General features: G+C 37.6%; 5 protein-coding genes across 9 annotated transcripts in view; 3 read left to right on the top strand and 2 right to left on the bottom strand.

Annotated features, from left to right (window-relative positions):
• The window catches only part of tsen2 (TSEN2 tRNA splicing endonuclease subunit), a 13,614-nt gene extending 11,562 nt beyond the window's left edge, over positions 1 to 2,052 (top strand). The window contains 2 exon segments of the mRNA NM_001076651.1: positions 426 to 515; positions 1,880 to 2,052. Coding sequence (NP_001070119.1) covers positions 426 to 515; positions 1,880 to 1,939 — 150 coding nt within the window. The 3' untranslated portion in view covers positions 1,940 to 2,052.
• The window catches only part of poc1a (POC1 centriolar protein A), a 521,349-nt gene that overhangs the window by 181,879 nt on the left and 319,470 nt on the right, over positions 1 to 20,000 (top strand). The window lies entirely within an intron of this gene.
• Positions 1,962 to 7,865, bottom strand: mkrn2os.2 (MKRN2 opposite strand, tandem duplicate 2). Its single transcript, XM_087273096.1, has 4 exons — positions 6,242 to 7,865; positions 5,053 to 5,102; positions 4,395 to 4,563; positions 1,962 to 4,206 (listed from the first exon to the last, which is right to left on the bottom strand). Exons 1-4 carry the CDS (start codon positions 6,442 to 6,444, stop codon positions 3,960 to 3,962), a joined length of 669 nt encoding a protein of 222 aa, XP_087129222.1. The 5' UTR covers positions 6,445 to 7,865; the 3' UTR covers positions 1,962 to 3,959.
• On the bottom strand, positions 8,769 to 14,377 carry mkrn2os.1 (MKRN2 opposite strand, tandem duplicate 1). The gene is given in 4 exon segments (NM_001386664.2): positions 8,769 to 9,708; positions 11,790 to 11,952; positions 12,028 to 12,074; positions 14,086 to 14,377. Coding segments are annotated over 4 exon segments (669 nt in total). The 5' UTR covers positions 14,325 to 14,377; the 3' UTR covers positions 8,769 to 9,488.
• mkrn2 (makorin, ring finger protein, 2) overlaps positions 14,103 to 20,000 on the top strand; it is a 12,552-nt gene continuing 6,654 nt past the window's right edge. For 3 of the 5 annotated variants that reach the window (XM_087271772.1, NM_152979.3, XM_087271770.1), the window contains 5 exon segments: positions 15,596 to 15,722; positions 16,046 to 16,174; positions 18,725 to 18,879; positions 19,428 to 19,756; positions 19,882 to 20,000. The exon segment at positions 19,882 to 20,000 is cut by the window's right edge and continues 96 nt beyond it. In XM_087271772.1, coding sequence (XP_087127898.1) covers positions 15,697 to 15,722; positions 16,046 to 16,174; positions 18,725 to 18,879; positions 19,428 to 19,756; positions 19,882 to 20,000 — 758 coding nt within the window. In that variant the 5' untranslated portion in view covers positions 15,596 to 15,696. 5 annotated transcript variants of the gene reach the window in all.

Below are 20,000 nucleotides of genomic sequence, written 5' to 3'. Positions count from 1 at the left end.
AATTTGACATTGATATCTCCAAAAAATGAGCTTACAGATTCAGTTTGGCCGCAGTACCAGACATCACCACTGGGTGACATTCAGTTTCCTTTGGTGACCATACAACAGCGCCCCCTATGTTTTGAGGAATATGAAATGTATTTTTCATATTTTTGACAATATTTGTGAATTAAAAATACAATTCTAAAGTAGTATGGGCAGTTGGGTGGTGTTTGATTTGAGTTTAGCCTCTTAAAAAAATCTAAAAGTGTGCAGCCAGCAGCCAGAAATAGATCAAATTTAATGTCTCAGCCCCATACACACTGCATTACAAACAACATAATTATTTTAGTGTGTGTGTGTGTGTGTGTGTGTGTGTGTGTGTGTGTGTGTGTGTGTGTGTGTGTGTGTGTGTGTGTGTGTGTGTGTGTGTGTTTTGTCTGCAGGAACTAATGCTCTGCTTCATCATCACTCCATCAGATGTGACTGGAGATCTGCTGGTTTCTCCTCAGTGTCTCAAACGCTTCTCAGTGCAGGTCAGATCGCAGGACACACTTTACATCCAATTACATTCATCAAATGTTATACATTAAACACACTAAATTATTCACCCTCCTGTGAAATTAAGTCTTTTCCAAATGATGTTTAACAGATTTATTTTTAAACCTAATAGGGTAACACTTTAGAGTAATGGTCCATTAGTTAAAGTCCACATGAAATCAAACTAACCATGTTAATGTTGAGAGCTCACGATTCATGAACAATTCATCTGTGCATGTCATTAAGAAAAAAAAATAGAGTTTCAATCTTTGATTGCCATCTGAAAATGCACTTTGTGTTTTTTTTTTTGTTAAATTCCCAGATTAGGTCTGTCTGAGGTTGTGGGCGTGGCTAACATACTTAACCACGCCCCTCCAGCTATCAGTTTTAACATCAAACTGAAGTGGTGAGGGGGTGGAGTCTGTTAGGTTGTAATAACTCTCCCCAAACCCGTCTCTCCATCTTTCTAAATGAAACGCCTACTTCACTACAGCCAATCAGCTCCCAGTAAAAAAAACAAGCCACTCCCACTGTTTTCTCATGTAATATTACGTATCTCTAGGAACTGCGTCACAATACAAAAAAAAAGGTCACAGCTTTCAGTTCACGTGGACTTTAAACATATTTACTAACATTAGGTATGAATAATCTTGTACAGCATTTATTAATCATAGTTCAACATTAACTGATGCTTTAGTAAAATCTGAACTTGAGCTTGCTAACATTAGGTAATACACTGTGAGTTAACCTGAACTAATGTTATTTAACTTAAAAGAAAACATTAATGTTAACAAACATGAATAAATACTGTAATAAATGTATTTCTAATAGTTTATGTTAATAAATACATTAATTAATAGACCATTGTTTAAAAGTGTTACCCATAATATTTTTAATCAATTTCTAATAATCGATTATATGCTGAGAATATTAGACTGGATATTCTTCAAGACACTAGTGTTCAGCTTAAAGTGACATGTAAAGGCTTCACTAGGGTAATTAGGGTAAAGTTAGGGTAATTAGGCAAGTCATTGTATAACAGTGGTTTGTTCTGGAGACAATCCAACACTAATATTGCTGAAGGGGCCAATAATATTGACCTTAACATGACTTTAAAACAATTAAAAACTGCAATAAATATCAATATTATCAAGTGTGTGTGTGTATACCATACAAGTTATAAAAATTCAAACATCTATGCAACAATGACAGTTTTGTTTTTATGTTTGTGTTTGTGTCACTTATACATAATTTAATAACGATCAAACATATATATATATTATGCCAGAACAAACCTTTATTTTGGATGTGATTAATCTTTGCGTGATTAATCATGATGGATATCCGTGTTGTGTTTCAGGAGGTGCTGATGAGCAGATGGGTTTCCTCCAAAGAGCGAACCGAGCAGGAGGAAATATAAACATTCACGACAGATCATTCCCGTTTCTTCCAGTCATCTTTATTTACGCTTATTTATTTTGGTGAATAATATGCAGAGAGTGTTCAACAATAAATGCACATCAGGACATCTCAGAATGTCATCTGCTGGTTAATCACTCAACATCATGATGGTATACAGCGCTCAGCATAAGTCAGCACACCCCTTTAAAAACTTACATTTGTGTCATTTCTCAATCACTATAGACAGTCAATTTGGTGCATTTACACCAGAGATAGCCAAACTCTTTCGTATGAAGATCCAAATATCATTGAGAGCTGTGGGCTGAAGGTAAGTATACCAAACTATTAGACATTAAAGTTACATTGGTAATTTCCTAACTTACTGCACAATATTTCAAAATATATATAAAACCTCACTTTAGCTCATATTTACTAATGCAGTATAACTGTTTAAATAATAACTTCTTGCAATAAGAACAGAATCACACACGGTCGGAGTTCAATTCTGAATACACTGGTCAGGCAGATCTGCCTTTGACTTGACTCACTCACCTAAGTCTCTTCGCTGTCCTCTGTCCATCAGGTCACAGTATGTGCATTTAAACTAAATTACAGCACTTAAATTGAAATGTTGAGTTTCAGCTAGCTTTTTGTTGCTTAATAAAACAAGCAAATAAAAGGTTACATAAAATGTTGTATGACGGTCTCATCATTCTCCCTCTCTACACAGTGGGATGGCGATGGGCCAAATCAAAGGTTACCGTGGGCCAACTAGTGTGGGCATCTCTGATTGAAACAGATCAGTTTTATTAAACATTCATTTTCTTGTCGGCTTAGTCCCTTTATTAATCCGGGGTCGCCACAGCGGAATGAACCGCCAACTTATCCAGCAAGTTTTTATGCAGCGGATGCCCTTCCAGCCAATTTCCAACGGACAATTTAGCCTACCCAATTCACCACATGCCTTTGGACTGTGGGGGAAACCGGAGCACCCGGAGGAAACCAACGCGAACACAGGGAGAACATGCAAACTCCACACAGAAATGCCAACTGAGCCGAGGCTCGAACCAGCGACCTTCTTGCTGTGAGGCGAATGTGCTACCCACTGCGTCACCTGTTTTATTAAACAGTTAAATCCATTAAAATAAGAGTGTTCACTGAACATCTTCAGGAATATAAAGATGATGCACTTATATTAAAGCCAGTTATTGCAAATATGATTGACAAAACTACACTATTACAACTAAACTTTATATTTTTAAATTCTTTCTTGATTTTTCCTCCTTATTAAAATTTTCTGTGCTATTTTTCCCTGATCATCTTAATTTGCACGCACTCATTTTCAGACTGATCTTCATCTTTTTAGTTCATCAGTACTGACTAATCTGCATCTGCGCAGCATCCTGGAGAGAATATGACTGGACAAGACAGAGCTGTGAGGGAGAAACTGCTTTATTATGATCGCTGCATGTGCTTTTACATTAATTACAACTTATTAAACTAAGTTACTTGTAGTTAAATGGTCAAGTTACACACGGAACCAACCCAGGCGCATTCAGATTACGTGCCCCTGTATACATTTCCGGAGAGCGCCAAATACATCCCGGGGGGGGGGTGTTTTTTTGCAGTTTTTGCAAATGCACCAGAGGCTGCTGTGTACGCTTTTTGAGTCTGCAAATTCTGGTAAGCGTGAAAGGGAACGCCGTCATACCGTCCTGTAGAGTTCGTTTTATAGACTAAATGCAGCCATACGTTCCCCTAGCTGCATGATTCACCGTCTCTAGATGTATACACAGGGCTACGTTTTCAGAAGGAGACTATGTTGCATGGAACAGTTCACCCCATAAATAAATCAATTGATAGCCCATGTTTGAGCTCATTTGAGTTTTGGTCAGTACTGTGGGTGCGATAAATGCAGATATCTCTGTTGTAAAGCGTGTCCAGTGGTGTACTTGTGTTTATCAGGCACATCATGCAATGCACTGTCACCTTGATACAAGATGTATGATAACTGAGTGTTGTTTTGCAGTGCAGCTCCATCAGTTGTGGTTGTTTTCCTCCGTTGGGTCGTCTTGAGAGTTTCTCCTCGGGTTGTTGACGATGTAGAAGTGGTTCTGGGTTATCTGGCTGCACAGCATCATGTATTTGGAGGCTCTTTTAATGCGGGGGAGCACGAACGAGTGTGTGAACTCATCTTTGCTGAGCGCGCGCTTGGACTGCGTGGCCAGAACACAGTTGATGAACATCAGTGTGAAGCTGAAGCAGTTGTGGCTCTCTTCATTAAAGCTGGAAGACACACACACACACACAAATACACACCTTAAAATCCACTAGCTGTATTCTTAATCTAAAATTCAGACCTTTTTCCCCATTTTTGTGTGTGTGTGTGTGTGTTTGTAAATGGGTGTGAGCGTGCATGCATGTGTGTGGGGGAGGGTGCACATGCGTGTGGCTATTTGTGTGCAGGTCCTCACCTCTGCCAGAGCGGGTCCCACATCTGAGCGGTGGAGAATTTCTCCAGATATTGATCCCATTGGCTGATCAGACTGAACATATCCGGCTGCACCAGCGGCACACAGATGCAGCGCTCCCAGCCCTGAGTCTCCCTCTGCACACCCGCACATGTGTAATTATACACCACGCCTGCAACACACACATTAAACATGACTTTTACACACTGAAAAGACTAAACATGGATGTTAAAGGGGACCAAATATGCTATAATCACTGTCATAAGGGTTTAAACACAGTTGTGTGGCAGCGGTGTGTGAATATAGCCCTTGTGTGTGTTAGGATTGACTCCCCTTTGGTGATGTTGGGGCTGTTTTTGACCCATTGACTTGCATTATAATCATGTTTATTGACTGTAAAGCCGTGACAGCAGATAATCATGCATTCTTCAGTGTTGCTGGATTCTCCTGCTTCCCAAAATATTAAATTATGTGTGTAATAAGATTTGTCAGCAAAATTCATCCTATTTGCTTTAACATAGAGAAAGAGTGGATGAAAACGACCCAACAGCACACAAGGGTTAATGACATTATACAGTAAACTGTGTTTTAACTTAAAAATATGAACTGAAATATCTCTGACAAGTTGACTTTAATATGTTTGTCGTTTTGGCGCACGTACCATTTGTGTTGGTGATTCCTGTATGCAGATCAGATTGTCCATCAAAGTCCCTAAAATAAACACATCATCATCATCATCATCCGTTACTGTGAGACACTTTATATGCAAATTAATCCTTTAATGAGATCAATTTTATCAACAAGAACTCCATTAAAGGAGTATTTCACCATTGACGTTCATAATGTTTTATAGCGTACTATAGTAAAGTGCATTATTCTGTATGGTATCTACAACACTTGGCTAATGAATGCTCCAGCATACTGTCATATTAACCATAGAGAACTGATATAAATACTGTAGTTTACTTACAGCTACTAATTAGCTGCTTATTAAAGTAAGGTAGAAGTTGGGTTGAGGTTTTGGGTAGGATTAGGAACGCAAAATAAGATCATATTTTAGTACTACTAACGAACAGTTCATATCTTAATAATAGAGATTGATTAAGACAGTAGTTAATAGTGTGATTGGTGACTTAAAGGGGAGCTATTAGGTTTAAATCAGTTTTATGAAGGGTTTAAGCCCAGTAGTGTGTGTGTGTGAGCAGTGTGTGTCTCCAGCAGTCTCTAATGCTGAACATGAGTGAATCGTGTTTGTTCTGATCAGACTTGCTGCAGAAACACTTTGATTGACATTCTCCCTTTGTACGTGTCATCAGAGGGGGAAAGCCCCGCCCACTATCTCTCCATCTCATTAGCATCTCCAGCAGCCCTGAGTGAGAAGCAGACGTCTGTCCATTAGCCATTAGAGTGTTTGAGCTGCTGAAGATAATGTCAGCATAGACTAAGAGGATTATAGATGTGGAGTTCTAGATGAACAGGAGCGACATAGACTGACAGAAGCATCAACACACACTCACACTAAAGCACCTGATGAGCACTGAGAACACTATGCTGACGCATTTGTAGCTCCGCCTTCTGAAAAGAGCACAATCTCATTTGCATTTAAAGCGACAGTCACCAAAACGCCACAATTATGATCAAAGCCTGAAAGGGTCAGTTTCAGAGAGCTAGAGAACATTACCTGTGTGTATTCTCAGCTCAAACTCACACACACACACACTAAAAACAGCAGAGATGCATTTAAAGCTTGCAAAACAGGTCATCTGTAAACTAAAGTGTTATCAATCTCCTTCACGTTCATGGCATGCATGGTGTCATGTTTATAAGGTGTTACCTGCTCCAGATCTCACCTGAGCAGCCGGTCTTCAGCTGACGCCACCAGAAAAGCACATGGGGTTTTGTGTCCGTTGCTGAAGGGGTTTGGGATGGAGACGGGCGCCTCCTCCAGCCGCTTCCCGCTCAAACTCTCCCCACATTCGGGACACTGATCCGGCACGAAGAAGCAGAAGATGTCCCTGTGGCAGTGGCTGAATTTGATCACGCTCTTCTCCATGGGTGGAGACTCTACATGAACACACGGAGAGATCTGCACTAATGCAGGAGCGCACAGAGAACAGCAGATCAGCGTGTGTGTGAGTGTGTGGATCACGTCACGTGTGCAGATCAGCTTACAGATGACAGAAGCCCTGTAGGATCTGTTTGCATGATGGCCACTTCATTAATGTTCATCAGAGCTCACGTGCTGCTGCTGAGAGAAGCTGGAAAAACACCGATATCATTTCCAAATCCATAGCTAACACTGTCGTCATTCACTTCATCCGGTGCTGAAAACCTGTAACCATTGACTTCCATTGTATTTGTTGTTTCTACTGTCTATGGTAATGGTTCTAAATCTTTCTAACCTTTTTCAAAATATCTTCTTTTGTTTCCAACAGGAGAAAGAAACTCATAAAGGTTTGAAAGCACTTGACTGCGAGTAAATGGTGAGTATTTTTTGGGGTGAACTATCCCTTTAAAAGGATATTCACAGTCAACATTCTGTCTCCATGTACTCACCCTTCGCTTCTTCCAAACCTGTTTGTGTTTCTGTTTTCTGTATAAGACAAAAGAAGATAGTTTGAAGAATGCTGGAAACCTGTAACCATTGACCTCCATTGTAACTGTTTTTCCTGCTATGGAAGTCAATGGTTACTGGTTTCTAAACTTCTTTAAGTAACTTGTTTTGTGTTCAGCTGAATAAAGAAACTCATAACGGTTTAAAACTACTTGAGGGTGAGTAAATAGCAAGTAAGTTTCCGTAAATGAAAATTCTGTCATCATTTACTCAACCAGTCCTTGTGTCAAACCTTTATGAGTTTCTTTCTTCTGTTGAACACAAAAGAAGACATTTTGAAAAATGCTGAAAACCTGTAACCATGACTTCCATAGTATTTGTTATTTCTGCAGAGGAAGTTAATGGCTACAGGTTTACAACCTTTTTCAAAACATCTCCTTTTGTGTTCAACAGAAGAAAGAAACTCAAGGTTTAGAAACACTACAGGGAAAGTAAATAGTGAGTTTTCATTTTTGAGTGAACTACCCCTTTAATTTTGCAAACGATTTCAAAGAAACAGCAAGCAACATACACTCTAAAATAAAACATGCTGGGTTGTTGTTGTAACCCAAAATTGGGTCAAATATGCGCAAACTTAAGTTGAATGGGAGCCACCAGCTTTCATCAACATATAAACAAAAAGAAACTCTGATAATATCTCCCTGAGGGCGCAAATATATATACACACTCAGAAATAAAGGTACAAAATCTGTCACTGGGGTGGTACCTTTCCAAAAAGTACACTTTCATACCATACAGGTAAACATTATTAGTACCTTTAGGGTCCACTTTCATACTTTAGAGATTCACTTTTGTACCTTTAAAGTACACATTTGTACATTTTTAGGTATTAATATGTACCTTTAGGGACCTGTTAGGAACAAAAATGTTCCTTTTGTAAAGGTACCGCCCCAGTGACAGATTTTGTACCTTAATTTCTGAGAGTGTATGTTAAAATAAGCGGCCCCAGAATAGAGCCCTGAGGTACTCCACTGATAATCTGAGGAGGTGATGATGAACACGTGCCTGCTTTACAGAAAACACTGTTGAAAAACAAAACCGTACTTCAACTTGTTCCACAAAAATGTCTTTTTTTTTATAACTTTATAACTGAAAACTTTAATAAATCATGTAAAAAGCTTCATTTCTTCAGGCGTAACAGGTTGAAGTAATTCAGTTCAGTTTGAGAATGGGAAAATGGGATGTTTTGTTAACCCGATGAGATTTGGGAGACCATTTGAAGCACTGTGACATCATTGAATCTTGCATGACATTATAATCAAGTGGTAATAATTAAAACAAAACAGCAGGACCAATAACATCATCAGCCGGTAACTGGGTGAAGTCACTCACTCAAAGGCACACGTGAAGTATAGAAGGTGAGGCAGCATCTCGTTCACTAATTAGTAAACCACGGTCACAGCTGTAACTGAGACGCTCCCTTTTGAGTGAACTTCATGCTGTGTCATTTTGGAGACACTGAGAGATCACTATTACACACTACAGTCAAATGCCCGAGAGTCACACACTATGAGCTATGAACACAAAGAGTTCATTCACACAAAAAAAGGACAATTATTTTGTATAAGTTAATATATTAATTAATATGTTATTAATTGCTCATCCAATAACTAAATAACAGAAATTAAATACATTTGTGTTCTGAAGATGAATTAAGGGTAACTATAAATAGAATTTTTTAATTTTGGGTGAATTAAACCTTTAATTTGATGTTCAAAATCATGAAAACATGAAATCATGAAATATGACAGTAATACGTCAAATTTAAACCATTTTCTTTTTCATTTCTTTTTTAATTTAACATCAATTGTGGTGTTTTAATCACATACATTACTTTTCCTCAAAGAGTGCCATGCAGATATACTGAAAGTAGGTTAGTGGACTTGCTCCAAGTGTGTTCACCTGCAATGTAAACCCAAATGTCTTTGCTTAAAGCTTGTATTTACAGGTATTCCGACTGTGATGTGGGAAATGAATCCTGTAAGCACATCACGCTACACTGACTGGGGATTCACAACAGACGTATATCAGCTTGCAAATAATTCATGAAGAGCTGTCAAGTAGGTTGAGGAGATCACTGCTGTGTATCTACAGCTGGAGACTACACTGTTAGCCCTTCTGTGAAGTGTTTTTTGATGTGATGTTTAATGCTGATTTTTTCAACTCATATTTAAATAATAGTTTTAATAACTTATTTCTAATAACTAATATCTTTTGTCTTTGCTATGATGACCGAAAATAGCTGTTTACTAGTTACAGTGTTGGTGTGGGTTTCCTCAAGGTGCTCCGGTTTCCCCCACAGTCCAAACACATGTGCTATAGGGGAACTGATGAACTTAATGTGTATGGGTGTTTCCCAGTACTAGGTTGCAGCTGGAAGGGCATCCACTGCGTAAAACATATGCTGGAATAGTTGGCGGTTCATTCTGCTGTGGCGAACCCTGATGAATAAGGGACTAAGCTGAAGAAAAATGAATGAAGTATCACTCGTCATCCGCTGTATTAGCTATGTGAAAGCCGTGTTGTAATATCGTCTGGTAGATGCTGATGTAAAGGGACACGGTCTTCATGCGGGGTAAGATGTACCGTCCAGTGAACTCATCTCTGCTCAGACAGTCTTTATTGTCCAGTGAACGCATGCGGTTTATGAAGGTCAGAGCGAAGCCATAGCAGCAGGAGCCGAACTCACGCTCCTCTTCAAACCTGGACAAATAGATCATTATAAGTATATTACTATCCCATATACAACAGAAATATAGAGCTCAAAACAACAACGCAGCAGTTCTGACAGGTTCAAAATAGGATTTTTGGTATTCCTGCCATGTCACTCGTATCTTTTTGATTGGAGAAAAGTGTAACGTTCAGTATGGATAATAAAGCCCCGCCTTCTAGTACAGGAGCCAATCATCGATCGCTATAGACTAATGATACTTCAGGGGAAGGGCCTCAGACCAGACGTGAATTTCTGCAGATTTTGTGTGAACCGAACATTTAGAAATGAAACTAAATAGACAGGTGTTGTTTAATTTTATTGATTATTTCTAATATGAAATTAAATCATAGGCTTGGCAAGTAGTTTTGGAGAGTTTGATGTTTCCTTATTCAGACAGAACAACCAAACATACTGCCCGAGAGGTGTTTTAAAGTTGGCTGCCGAGTGAAATGACTTGCCTTAAAGGTAGTTTGATTTAACTTAATCCTTTTTACAAATTTAAGTGGATTAAAGATTAAAAAAGGGTGTTGTGTTGGTTTAACCAGGGCTTAATTTGTGCTGGAACAAGCTGGTTCCGGATTCAGCACTTCTGAAATCTGATACGGCACCTCATTTTACTGATCCCCCTCCTCACATGCACCCCCGCCCCGTCCCGCTCTTCACTTTTGTCCACAACACCTTATCCCTCCTCTGGTAACATGCCGGATCCATTACCCCGATCTGTTCCAGGACCTCGCAATTTACAAATTAAGCACTGGGTTTAACTTATATTAAATAAGTAGTTTGAACAAGCAGCAAGTGTACTTGTTTTTGATTGTACTCGTAATTATTACTGTCAATTGATACTAACATTAATACTAACAACTGTCAAATATGTCACATTTAAAATCGCTAAATACAATGTAAATGTTAATTTATATATATATATATATATATATATATATATATATATATATATATATATATATATATATATATATATCAAAAATATTTAAAATAAAAGATTTTCCTCTGAGCTTTTCCATTTGTTTAAGCTGATGCATGAAAACAAATAATACTAAAAAATACAAGGCTAAATTAATGCTAACAACTGACTAAAACACAATAAATTGGCATAAAAATATTACAGTTAATTTAAACTATATTAAAGTTATTTAAGCTGAAATGGACGCTTGAATAAAACACTTTACCAAAAGATAATTCAGTTGCCAAATTTCTGACATTTCTCATTTTTATTTAGTTTAAATTGATGCATTAAACTAACGAAAGAATAAAAACGACTTTAAAGTTACACAGTAAAAAAACTTAATTTAACACATTAAATTAAGGAATAATAATAATAAAAAATGTATAAAAAATAAATCAATGCTCACTGAAAATAACACTAATGTTCAAAATCAAAATATTAATTAAAAGCAACAGTATAAAAGTTTATATAATATAGTAATATATAACATTTCACTATACATTAAATACTAAATTAAACCAATATTAGATTTTATGCTAAAAACAATAAAATTTGGCCATTTTTATTTCTGGTTATATTCATATCCCTTAACCAACATTTAAAAAATAATTTATTATTAGTAGTATTATTAGTAGTTGTAGTATTATACATTCATTTTGCTTCAGCTCAGTACCTTATTCATCAAAGGGTGCCACAGCGGAATGAACCACCAACTATTCCAGCATATGTTTTACACAGTGGATGCCCTTCCAGCTGCAACCCAGTACTAGGAAACATCCATACATACTCGGTCACACTCATACACTACGGTCAATTTAGTTGATCAATTCCCCTATAGCGCATGCAAACTCCACACAGAAACACCAACTGACCCAGCCGGGACACGAACCAGAGACCTTCTTGCTGTCAAGGCCACAGTGCTAACCACTGAGCCAGCGTGTCGCCCTATTAATATTATTATTATTATTATTTATAATTTGTACCAATCATTTGTAAGTGTAATCACTCAGACAGCAGCAGCTCATTACAGTATACCCTGATGATTAACTGTATGATTATTATTGTTACACATAATAATTACTGATATTAGAGACCCCTCCGTACCGCTCTGAAGCCCATTCTGGCAGCAGGGCAAACAGCTGGAGGTGTGTATCCCATAATTCCCGGAGCTCAGGTCTCGACGGAGGGACGAGCTGCACACACACACACTGTTCCCAGCCGCGATCATCCCGCTGGACCCCGGACAGTGTGTAGTTGTAGACCAGACCTGCCAGAACAACAGAGCAATGACAAAACATGCTGAAAGTTTGATCAGTATTACTGAAAAAGGGCAATTACTGACCTGCTGAATCTGACAGGCCCACATGGATCTCTGAGTCCTGCCACTCTCTGCAGACAAACAGCACAAACCATCAAAACAAACCAATAATCTACACTAGACATTAGCGTTTGAGGGCAAAAGTTTGAAGGCATGTTTTTAAGCATCACTTAACATGTTCTTAGCATGAAATTACATTAACATGAACTGCTAGCAAGTTTCTAGTGTGAATAAGCATGTTGTTGGCATGCTTTTAGCGTAGATTTGCATGTTGTTAGCATGTTTTTAGTATAAATTAGCATGTTAACATGAATCTAGTATAAATTAGCATGCTAGTAGCATGATTCTAATATGAATTAGTATGTTGCTAGCAAGTTTTAGTATAAATTAGCATGTTAGCACAACTCTAGTATGAATTAGCATGTTAACATGAATCTAGTATGAATTAGCATGTTTTGAACATGATTCTAGTATGAATTAACAACTTGCTAGGATGTTTCTAGCATGAATTAACATGATGTTAGCATGATTCTAGTATGAATTAGAATGTTCTTAATGTTGGTAGCATGGTTCTACTATAAACTAGCATATTGTTAGCATGTTTCTAACATGATTCTGGTAAATTAGTATGTTGATAGCATGATTCTAGCATAAATTAGCAAGTTAGCAATAATATAGAAAGCAAGTTGTTAGCTTTAATTAACATGTTATTACCATGAATCTAGTATGAATTAGCATGTTTCTGGTAAGAATTAACAAGCCGCTAGCCTGTTTCTAGCATGACTTTGTTTTTATCATGATTCTAGTATGAATAAGCATAATATTTGCATGATGTTACCATGAATTAGCGATTTGCTAGCATGAATTAATATGTGAATCTAGTATGAATTAGCATGTTTCTAATATAAGTGAGCATGTTGTTAGCATGATTCTAGTATGAATTAGAATGTTCTTAACATGATTCTAGCATGAATTACCAAGTTGCTAGCATGTTTCTAGCATGAATTAGCATGTTGTTATCATGATTCTAGTGTGAATTAGCATGTTATAAGCATGAATCTAGTATGAATTACCAAGTTGTTAGCATTTTTCTAGCATGAATTAACATGTTTGCATGAATATAGCATGAATTAGCATGTTGCTAGCATGTTTTTTAATATGAATTATCATGTTTTTCAGCATGATGCTAGCTTGAAATAACATGTTGTTATTACCATAAATGTAGTATGATTTGGCAAGTTGCTAGCATGTTTCTAGTATGAATTAACATGTTATGTTATTACCATGAATCTAGTATGAATTAGCATGATGTATCAAGTTGCTAGCATGTTTCTAGCATAAATTAACATGTTTTAGCATGATGCTAGCATGGATTAACATGTTATTACCATGAATCTAGCATGAATTAGCAAGTTGCTAGCATATTTCTAGTATGGATTAACATGATTTAGCAAGTTGATAGTTTCTAAAATGATTTACCATGTTGTTAACATGATTCTAGTATGAATTAGCATGTTGCTAGCATGTTTATAGTATAAATGTGCATGATTTGGCCAGTTGCTAGCGTGTTTCTAGCATGAATGACCAATTAAACAGTTATCTATAATATACTATAGAGTAAAGCTGCACTTTATTTCTGTGGCTGAAGACAGAATGCTCTGCCTCATTTCTCCAGTCTTCAGTGTCAGGTCATATTTCATAAGTCATTATAATATGATCAATATACATGTCTGAATATCATTAATGCTGAAATTACTGCGGTAAAATAAACTTCCATATTATAAAGACATGATGTGGAACACTGTAATTTAATTTAGTTCTTCTTGTACATTCTGAGACCCACTATAAATCCTAAATCAATCAGGCACTGAAGATCATAAATAAAGAAATCAGAGATCTTAAATGCAGTGAATTTTGTATGGGAGTGGCAGTTCGCCGGAAGCGCTTTGGCTGGCTGATTGACAATTAAAAGTCCGTGTGCATAAACAACACAGAATGTTCAAAAGAACAGCATTTACTTGAAAAACAAATCAGGAAAAAATAATCCTAAAAAATATTTGACAATGAAACTAAAGAGCTCACCCCAGATGTGAGGGCCCGTGCGCAGATCCTATCAGAAACGCGCAGGAGACTTGGTGTCCATTCCTAAGCGGACAGGGAACACACACCGGGGCGTCTAAAAGCCCGAAAGTGAGAATCTGAAGACAAATCGGACACTGACGAGCGGCTCCTTCAGGTCTCTCAGAATATCCGCCGTCCGGACACGAGAAACTGTAAATGCTTCTTCCACAATGTATGTACTTGATGACGGTTTCCTCCATTTGCGTTCACCTGTGGAGCTCGATTGCTGTTAGAAGAGATACAGCCGCGGCCGGAAGTTGCCGATAAATATTTAGACTATTATTTAATTACCCATTAGATGTATTTTATTAACGTCTGGGGTAACCCAACCCTCACAGTAATGTAAAAGCAGTAGTTATAACGATAATTGTTTATAATATTGATTAAATTACCCATTAAATTGTATTTTATTAATAATTAACTCTACCCTAACCCTCACATTAATGTAATAATACTAGTTAGTGTTGTAGACTGTCACAAAAAGTGCTATTGTGATGCGAGTATCTGCAGCTGTATCTCTTCTAGACTCCGATGAAGCTGATCTCAGACCATAGACTGTAAATATCTGGTCTCAGACCAGTTTCGTTTTCTCATTCTTCAGATGACGTCATTGTATTCAACACTGGGCCACCAGAGGGCGTAACAGCCCTGATCCTACAGTAATACGGTCTATGAGCCATACGTATAAAACCTGTAACAATGAAATAAAGAAATAGATTAGTAAAATGGCGATCACTAAACTCCAGGCACTTAATTGCACGCTATAATGTATTCAGTGCTCGTTGTCTAGTTCTCTGGATTACAGTTTTTCTAGTTATGTGAAATGTACTTGGAGTATATACCTTTAGAATGGTAAAAATACCTTGAGTATTTATTTTAAATGCCTGTAATGAAAGCTGCTCATCCAAACTGTTCTTCATGGACACGAAACAGACGATTTGTGATTCGCGAATTGTTCTTTCGAGTCGGATCTTTAAAGCGAATCAGTTAAAACATTTCCTGGGAATTATTTTCAGAACATCTTTATTTGGTTTCCAAAATAAAAAAAATAAACTTCATGAACAGTCATTTAAGAGTTTTGCCAAGGAGCTAGTTTTACATTTGCAAATAAATACCTTTTAAAAATATCGCAAATATAAGAAATGGCTGGGTGTTGTTATACATGTGTAGTCTTCTTTCATATTTACTTATATATTACGCTGGATATTAATTCCAATATTAATTCCTTTAATATTAATTCAATATTAATAAAATAATTTGTTATATTTATTACTATTTACATCAGTTTAATGTTCAGATATTTTTTCTTTCACATAATAAACATTTCACTTGTATTCCTGTGTTTTCTGTATGTATAAAAAAAAACATTGGTCAGTTTTGGAGAATTAACTGGAGATCTGTTCGAAAGAACCGACTTGAGGAAGCGAGTCGCGCTGATTGGCATAACAGGAAGGCGGAATCAACGACCGGCGGCGGCGTGATGTAGCCGGTAATATTTTCAGGTTGCACAAAACCGTGGAGACAGAAGCGTTTGAGAGTAAAAAAATCTTCCATTCGTGACCAGGATAAAACATGTCAACGAAACAAGTGACGTGCAGGTAAAGAGAACCACCGACGCGTCTGTATACCCGCATTACAGCATCGCTGTGTTCAACGCGGCCGTTGATGTTGAACGCTGACTTTGACATGAGAGAAAATGGTGCATCTGCACTGACGCATGTGCGAGCGCAGATCATCAGCAACCTCGCTCATTATTCACCTGCATTCTGCTTCATTTCCCGTCATTCAGCAGGAGAAACAGTGTTTCAGAAAGAAAGGAGTGTTTTCATTCACTCGTCATGTGTCTGTCAGATAATCTGTCATGATGATGATGATGATGATGATGATGAAGGACACCGTGTTGTTTTGTGTGTGTTTGCAGGTATTTCCTCCACGGTGTGTGTCGGGAGGGCAGCAGGTGTCTGTTTTCTCACGATTTAACCACAAGTAAACCTTCCACCATCTGCAAATACTACCAGAGAGGAGCGTGTGCTTATGGAGACAGATGCAGGTCAGTCAAACTGCGAACAAATAGCTCCAATAATCAGCTAGATCTGCCTTCTGGAGCTCCTGATGGATCTTAAGAAACGAAAACATCCTCCAGTTATGTGAACATATGCGTGTGGTTATTAATACTGGATGAACTTACAGGGCTAGTTCACACTAAACTGAAAACTCTGTCATCATTTACTCGCTTGTGCTTGTTTGAACCTGTATATGTATCTTTCTTCTGTTAAATAACAAATATATATATATATATATATATATATATATATATATATATATATATATATATATATATATATATATCATTCATTCATTTTCTTGTCGGCTTAGTCCCTTTATTAATCCCGGGTTGCCACAGCAGAATGAACCGCCAACTTATCCAGCAAGCAGCGGATGCCCTTCCAGCTGCAACCCATCTCTGGGAAACTATATATGAGCAATTCCAGCGTTATGGATGTGACATTTGCAGTAAAAACTCAACACATAAATTGACAGAGAAAGTATATGTTAACATTATATTGAAAAATTTAATTATTTTTTCTAGAGCAACTAGCCACAGAGTTATGGGAGCAGAAAAATATCAATCTGTAAACGTGTTTTGTACTTTAAATGAGGAAAATAAGCATGCGTTATGGATGTGACAAAAAAAAGTCTGCGAGTTTACAGTATACAACACACTTTGTAGAAATTCTGTGAATTAAACTGCACAACCCAAAATAAATAATGCTAATCAAAAGGATTAGAGTCGGCTTTCTATAAAACAAAATTGCTTGGTTTTATTTTATTTAATATTTTCACATTTCTGAGGAAAAAGTGTGGTTATGGATGTGAAATCTCTCTGTTATGGATGTGACGCATGTGAAATTACCATTTGTGTGACTTTGGTAAATCAAATAGAATAGTTTGAAAACATTGACAGATGCATTTTTGAGTATTTTTAAAGTACTGTAAAATACTTCCTTACACAAAAAACCCAGAAATGGTTTCCGTATTTTGGTAAAAACGAAAAAAATTTTCATGGCAAGGTTGACATTTGCACGGAATTGCTCATATATATATATATATATATATATATATATATATATATATATATATATATATATATATATATATATATATATTTATATATATTGGTGATACGCTGGAAACCAGTAACCATTGACTTCCATAGTATTCATTTTCTCCTACTGTGGAGGTCAGTGGTTTTCAGCTTTCTTCAAAATATCTTCTTTTGTGTTCAGGGTACTTTGGTTATGAGGGCAAATTAATTTAAGCAAAACAATGATGTGCTCAGCTAAATCACTTGTATAGTAAACTCATGACATTAAAAAGAAAGAATGGGGTACATCCAGGGGGGCTTTTAATTTTGCATAAGCCAGCTCAGGCGCTTCCTGTGAACTGTCCTGCCTTTATAAACTCACCACATTTAAGGTCTGATTTCTTTAAAAATCACTGATCTTCACTGCTTTATTGATAAATGATATGAAGTGAGTCTCAGAATGTGCAAGATGCACTGGATTAATTTGCATTGTTCCGCTCTTTAAAATATGAACATTTATTCAGGGTCTTAAAATATCATCTCAAAAGATACAACTCAGGCCTTAAAAAGTCTTAAATCTACTGAAGTGTTGTGTTGTAGGTCTTAAATATTTTTAGAACGGGTCTCTTTTTTCCTTTGTTCATGTATAGCTCCCCAATATGGCCATTGACGCCTATACAATCACCGACAATCTATCTCAGTAAAGCTTTTCACTTTTTATTTAAAAATAGCATCTAATTAGTTACTTTCCATAGGGACTAAGCTAAAAAGAAAACAAATGAATGAATAATTGCTTACTGTAACATTTGCTTAAATTCTCAATTAATTCACTGCTGAGGATTCCAACCTGACCTGTATTTTTTATTATTAAATATTATTATGTAGACTGAAGTAATTGACAGCTATGTTTTGTTTTCTTCTTGGTAAGGGTTATAGGTTTGTGAATGGATATATTTGAAAATTAATTTTAAAAATTCAAACAAAATTACTATTATTATTATTATTAGTGTGTTCTTAAATGTTTCAAATTTTAATAGTTTTTTTTTTGATAGTGCAGGTGAAAATCTTTTTGAACTGGGATATTCAGAAAAAAACTCAGCATTTAGCCCTGTATAAGTCTAAAAGTTTGATCATAATAGTCTTAAAAATGTCTTAAATTATTTTATTAAATTATTAGCCTGTTATTTTACTCCAGTATTTTCAGTGGAGTTTCTGCGCTCGCCTGCTGATCCTGATGGCACTTGTGTGTAAACAGTTTTTCATCTTGTTTTACACTTGAAAATATTAAATATTACTTTCTAAATACTAAATATTGCTGAAGTCTATTCAACTGATTATATTTTGATTACATTACAGCATCCATGCTGTAAAAGGAGCCGTATTAAAATTGGCAATATTCACATTAATACTTCACCAGAAGTTTATCCGTGGATGGAGAACACTTGCTGTGCATGTAGCGCATTATCCAGACTCTAGGGTGTGTGGTGAGTGCAGTTTTGTGTGTGTTTGTGGCAGATATGACCATATTAAACCTCCTGGTCGTGGCAGTGGAGCTCCAGCAGATCACAGTAACAGAAGCAGCAGCAGTGCAGGAGCCTCCGCACCCGGCCCCGGACCCCCGGCAAACACCAGCAAACACCTCAAAAAACCACTAGTGCTTCGAGACAAAGGTATGTGGAGCTTTTATATCATAGGGATGAAGTACCTGCTCCAGGAGGATGTCATCTCAGAATAAAGCCTGACAGGTTTATCAGCAGCCCGATATGAAGCGCAGCTCTGTTGTAGTAGACTGAAGGGGTTATTCTGAGAAAACAACCGACTGGATGTGCTTTATCCTGCTTATTATATAGACGCTGGCCACAAAACATTTGATTAATACATTTAAAACGTTTAACAATTACACACTAAAGATTGTTTTGAGCTGTAATAGTTTATTCTTTAATTAAATATAGAGGTGACAGAAATGAGAACACCACCCTGCACATTATTCAGACACTAGATGGCGCCAAACTGTTATAAAGCGCAGTGTGGCAGAACAGCGGAGACATATGCATGTGGATGTGAGTGTATTGACTGATGGTCAAGGTGATTCTCAGTTCTCGGATGAGTGTGTGTTATTTAGCGTGTGTTATTAGACCTTGTAATGGCGAGACTGACCAATCAGAATCAAGTATTCCAGACAGCCATGTAATAAATGTGTGTGTGTGTGTTTCCCCAGCTCTGTGCTCAGACAGCAGACCTCGTGTGTTCAGTGCGGAGAGTTCAGAGCTCAATGAATGCTGGGAGCAGCGAGACGACGGCGCTCAGAAACCGCACTCGTATCTGGAGGCCATCCGCTCTGGCCTGGACGCCTCCGCCGCCGCCGCTGCCGCCGCCGGGACGTTTCCAGAGCTCCAGCAGACGTCGCCGCAGATCTGCCCGTTCCTGGCCGCAGGGCAGTGCCAGTATGGAGAAAGCTGTCCGTATCTGCATGGGGAGATGTGTGAGATCTGCAGACAGCATGTGCTGCATCCACACGACCCCGAGCAGAGAGCAGCGCACGAGAAGGTGAGCATTACTGCTGCACGGTGTTGGAGGAATACCATTCAACTGTGCACACTATCAAGGGCACTTAGGCTGCATTTACACTCAGATATAAATGCGCGCGCGTGCGTGTGTGTGTGTGTTTGCAGAAGTGTATGGTGGCGTTTGAGATGGACATGGAGCGAGCGTTCGCAGTGCAGCAGAGTCAGGATAAGGTGTGTAAGATCTGTCTGGATGTGGTGTACGAGAAATCCTCTCCGTCTGAGCG

Source organism: Danio rerio, chromosome 11, assembly GCF_052040795.2.
Source record: "Danio rerio strain M-AB ecotype USA chromosome 11, GRCz13ab, whole genome shotgun sequence".
Taxonomy (NCBI): Eukaryota; Metazoa; Chordata; class Actinopteri; order Cypriniformes; family Danionidae; genus Danio; species Danio rerio.
Note: the sequence above shows the minus strand (reverse complement) of the source record. Positions and strands in the feature narration are given on the sequence as shown.

Coding starts and splice junctions, on each gene's coding strand:
- mkrn2os.2 (XM_087273096.1), bottom strand. CDS start 6,444: ATGGAGAAGAGCGTGATCAAATTCAGCCACTGCCACAGGGACATCTTC. Junction 4,564..5,052: donor AGGAATCACCAACACAAATG/GTACGTGCGCCA, acceptor TGTGTGTTGCAG/GCGTGGTGTATAATTACACA. Junction 4,207..4,394: donor TGGGACCCGCTCTGGCAGAG/GTGAGGACCTGC, acceptor TGTGTCTTCCAG/CTTTAATGAAGAGAGCCACA.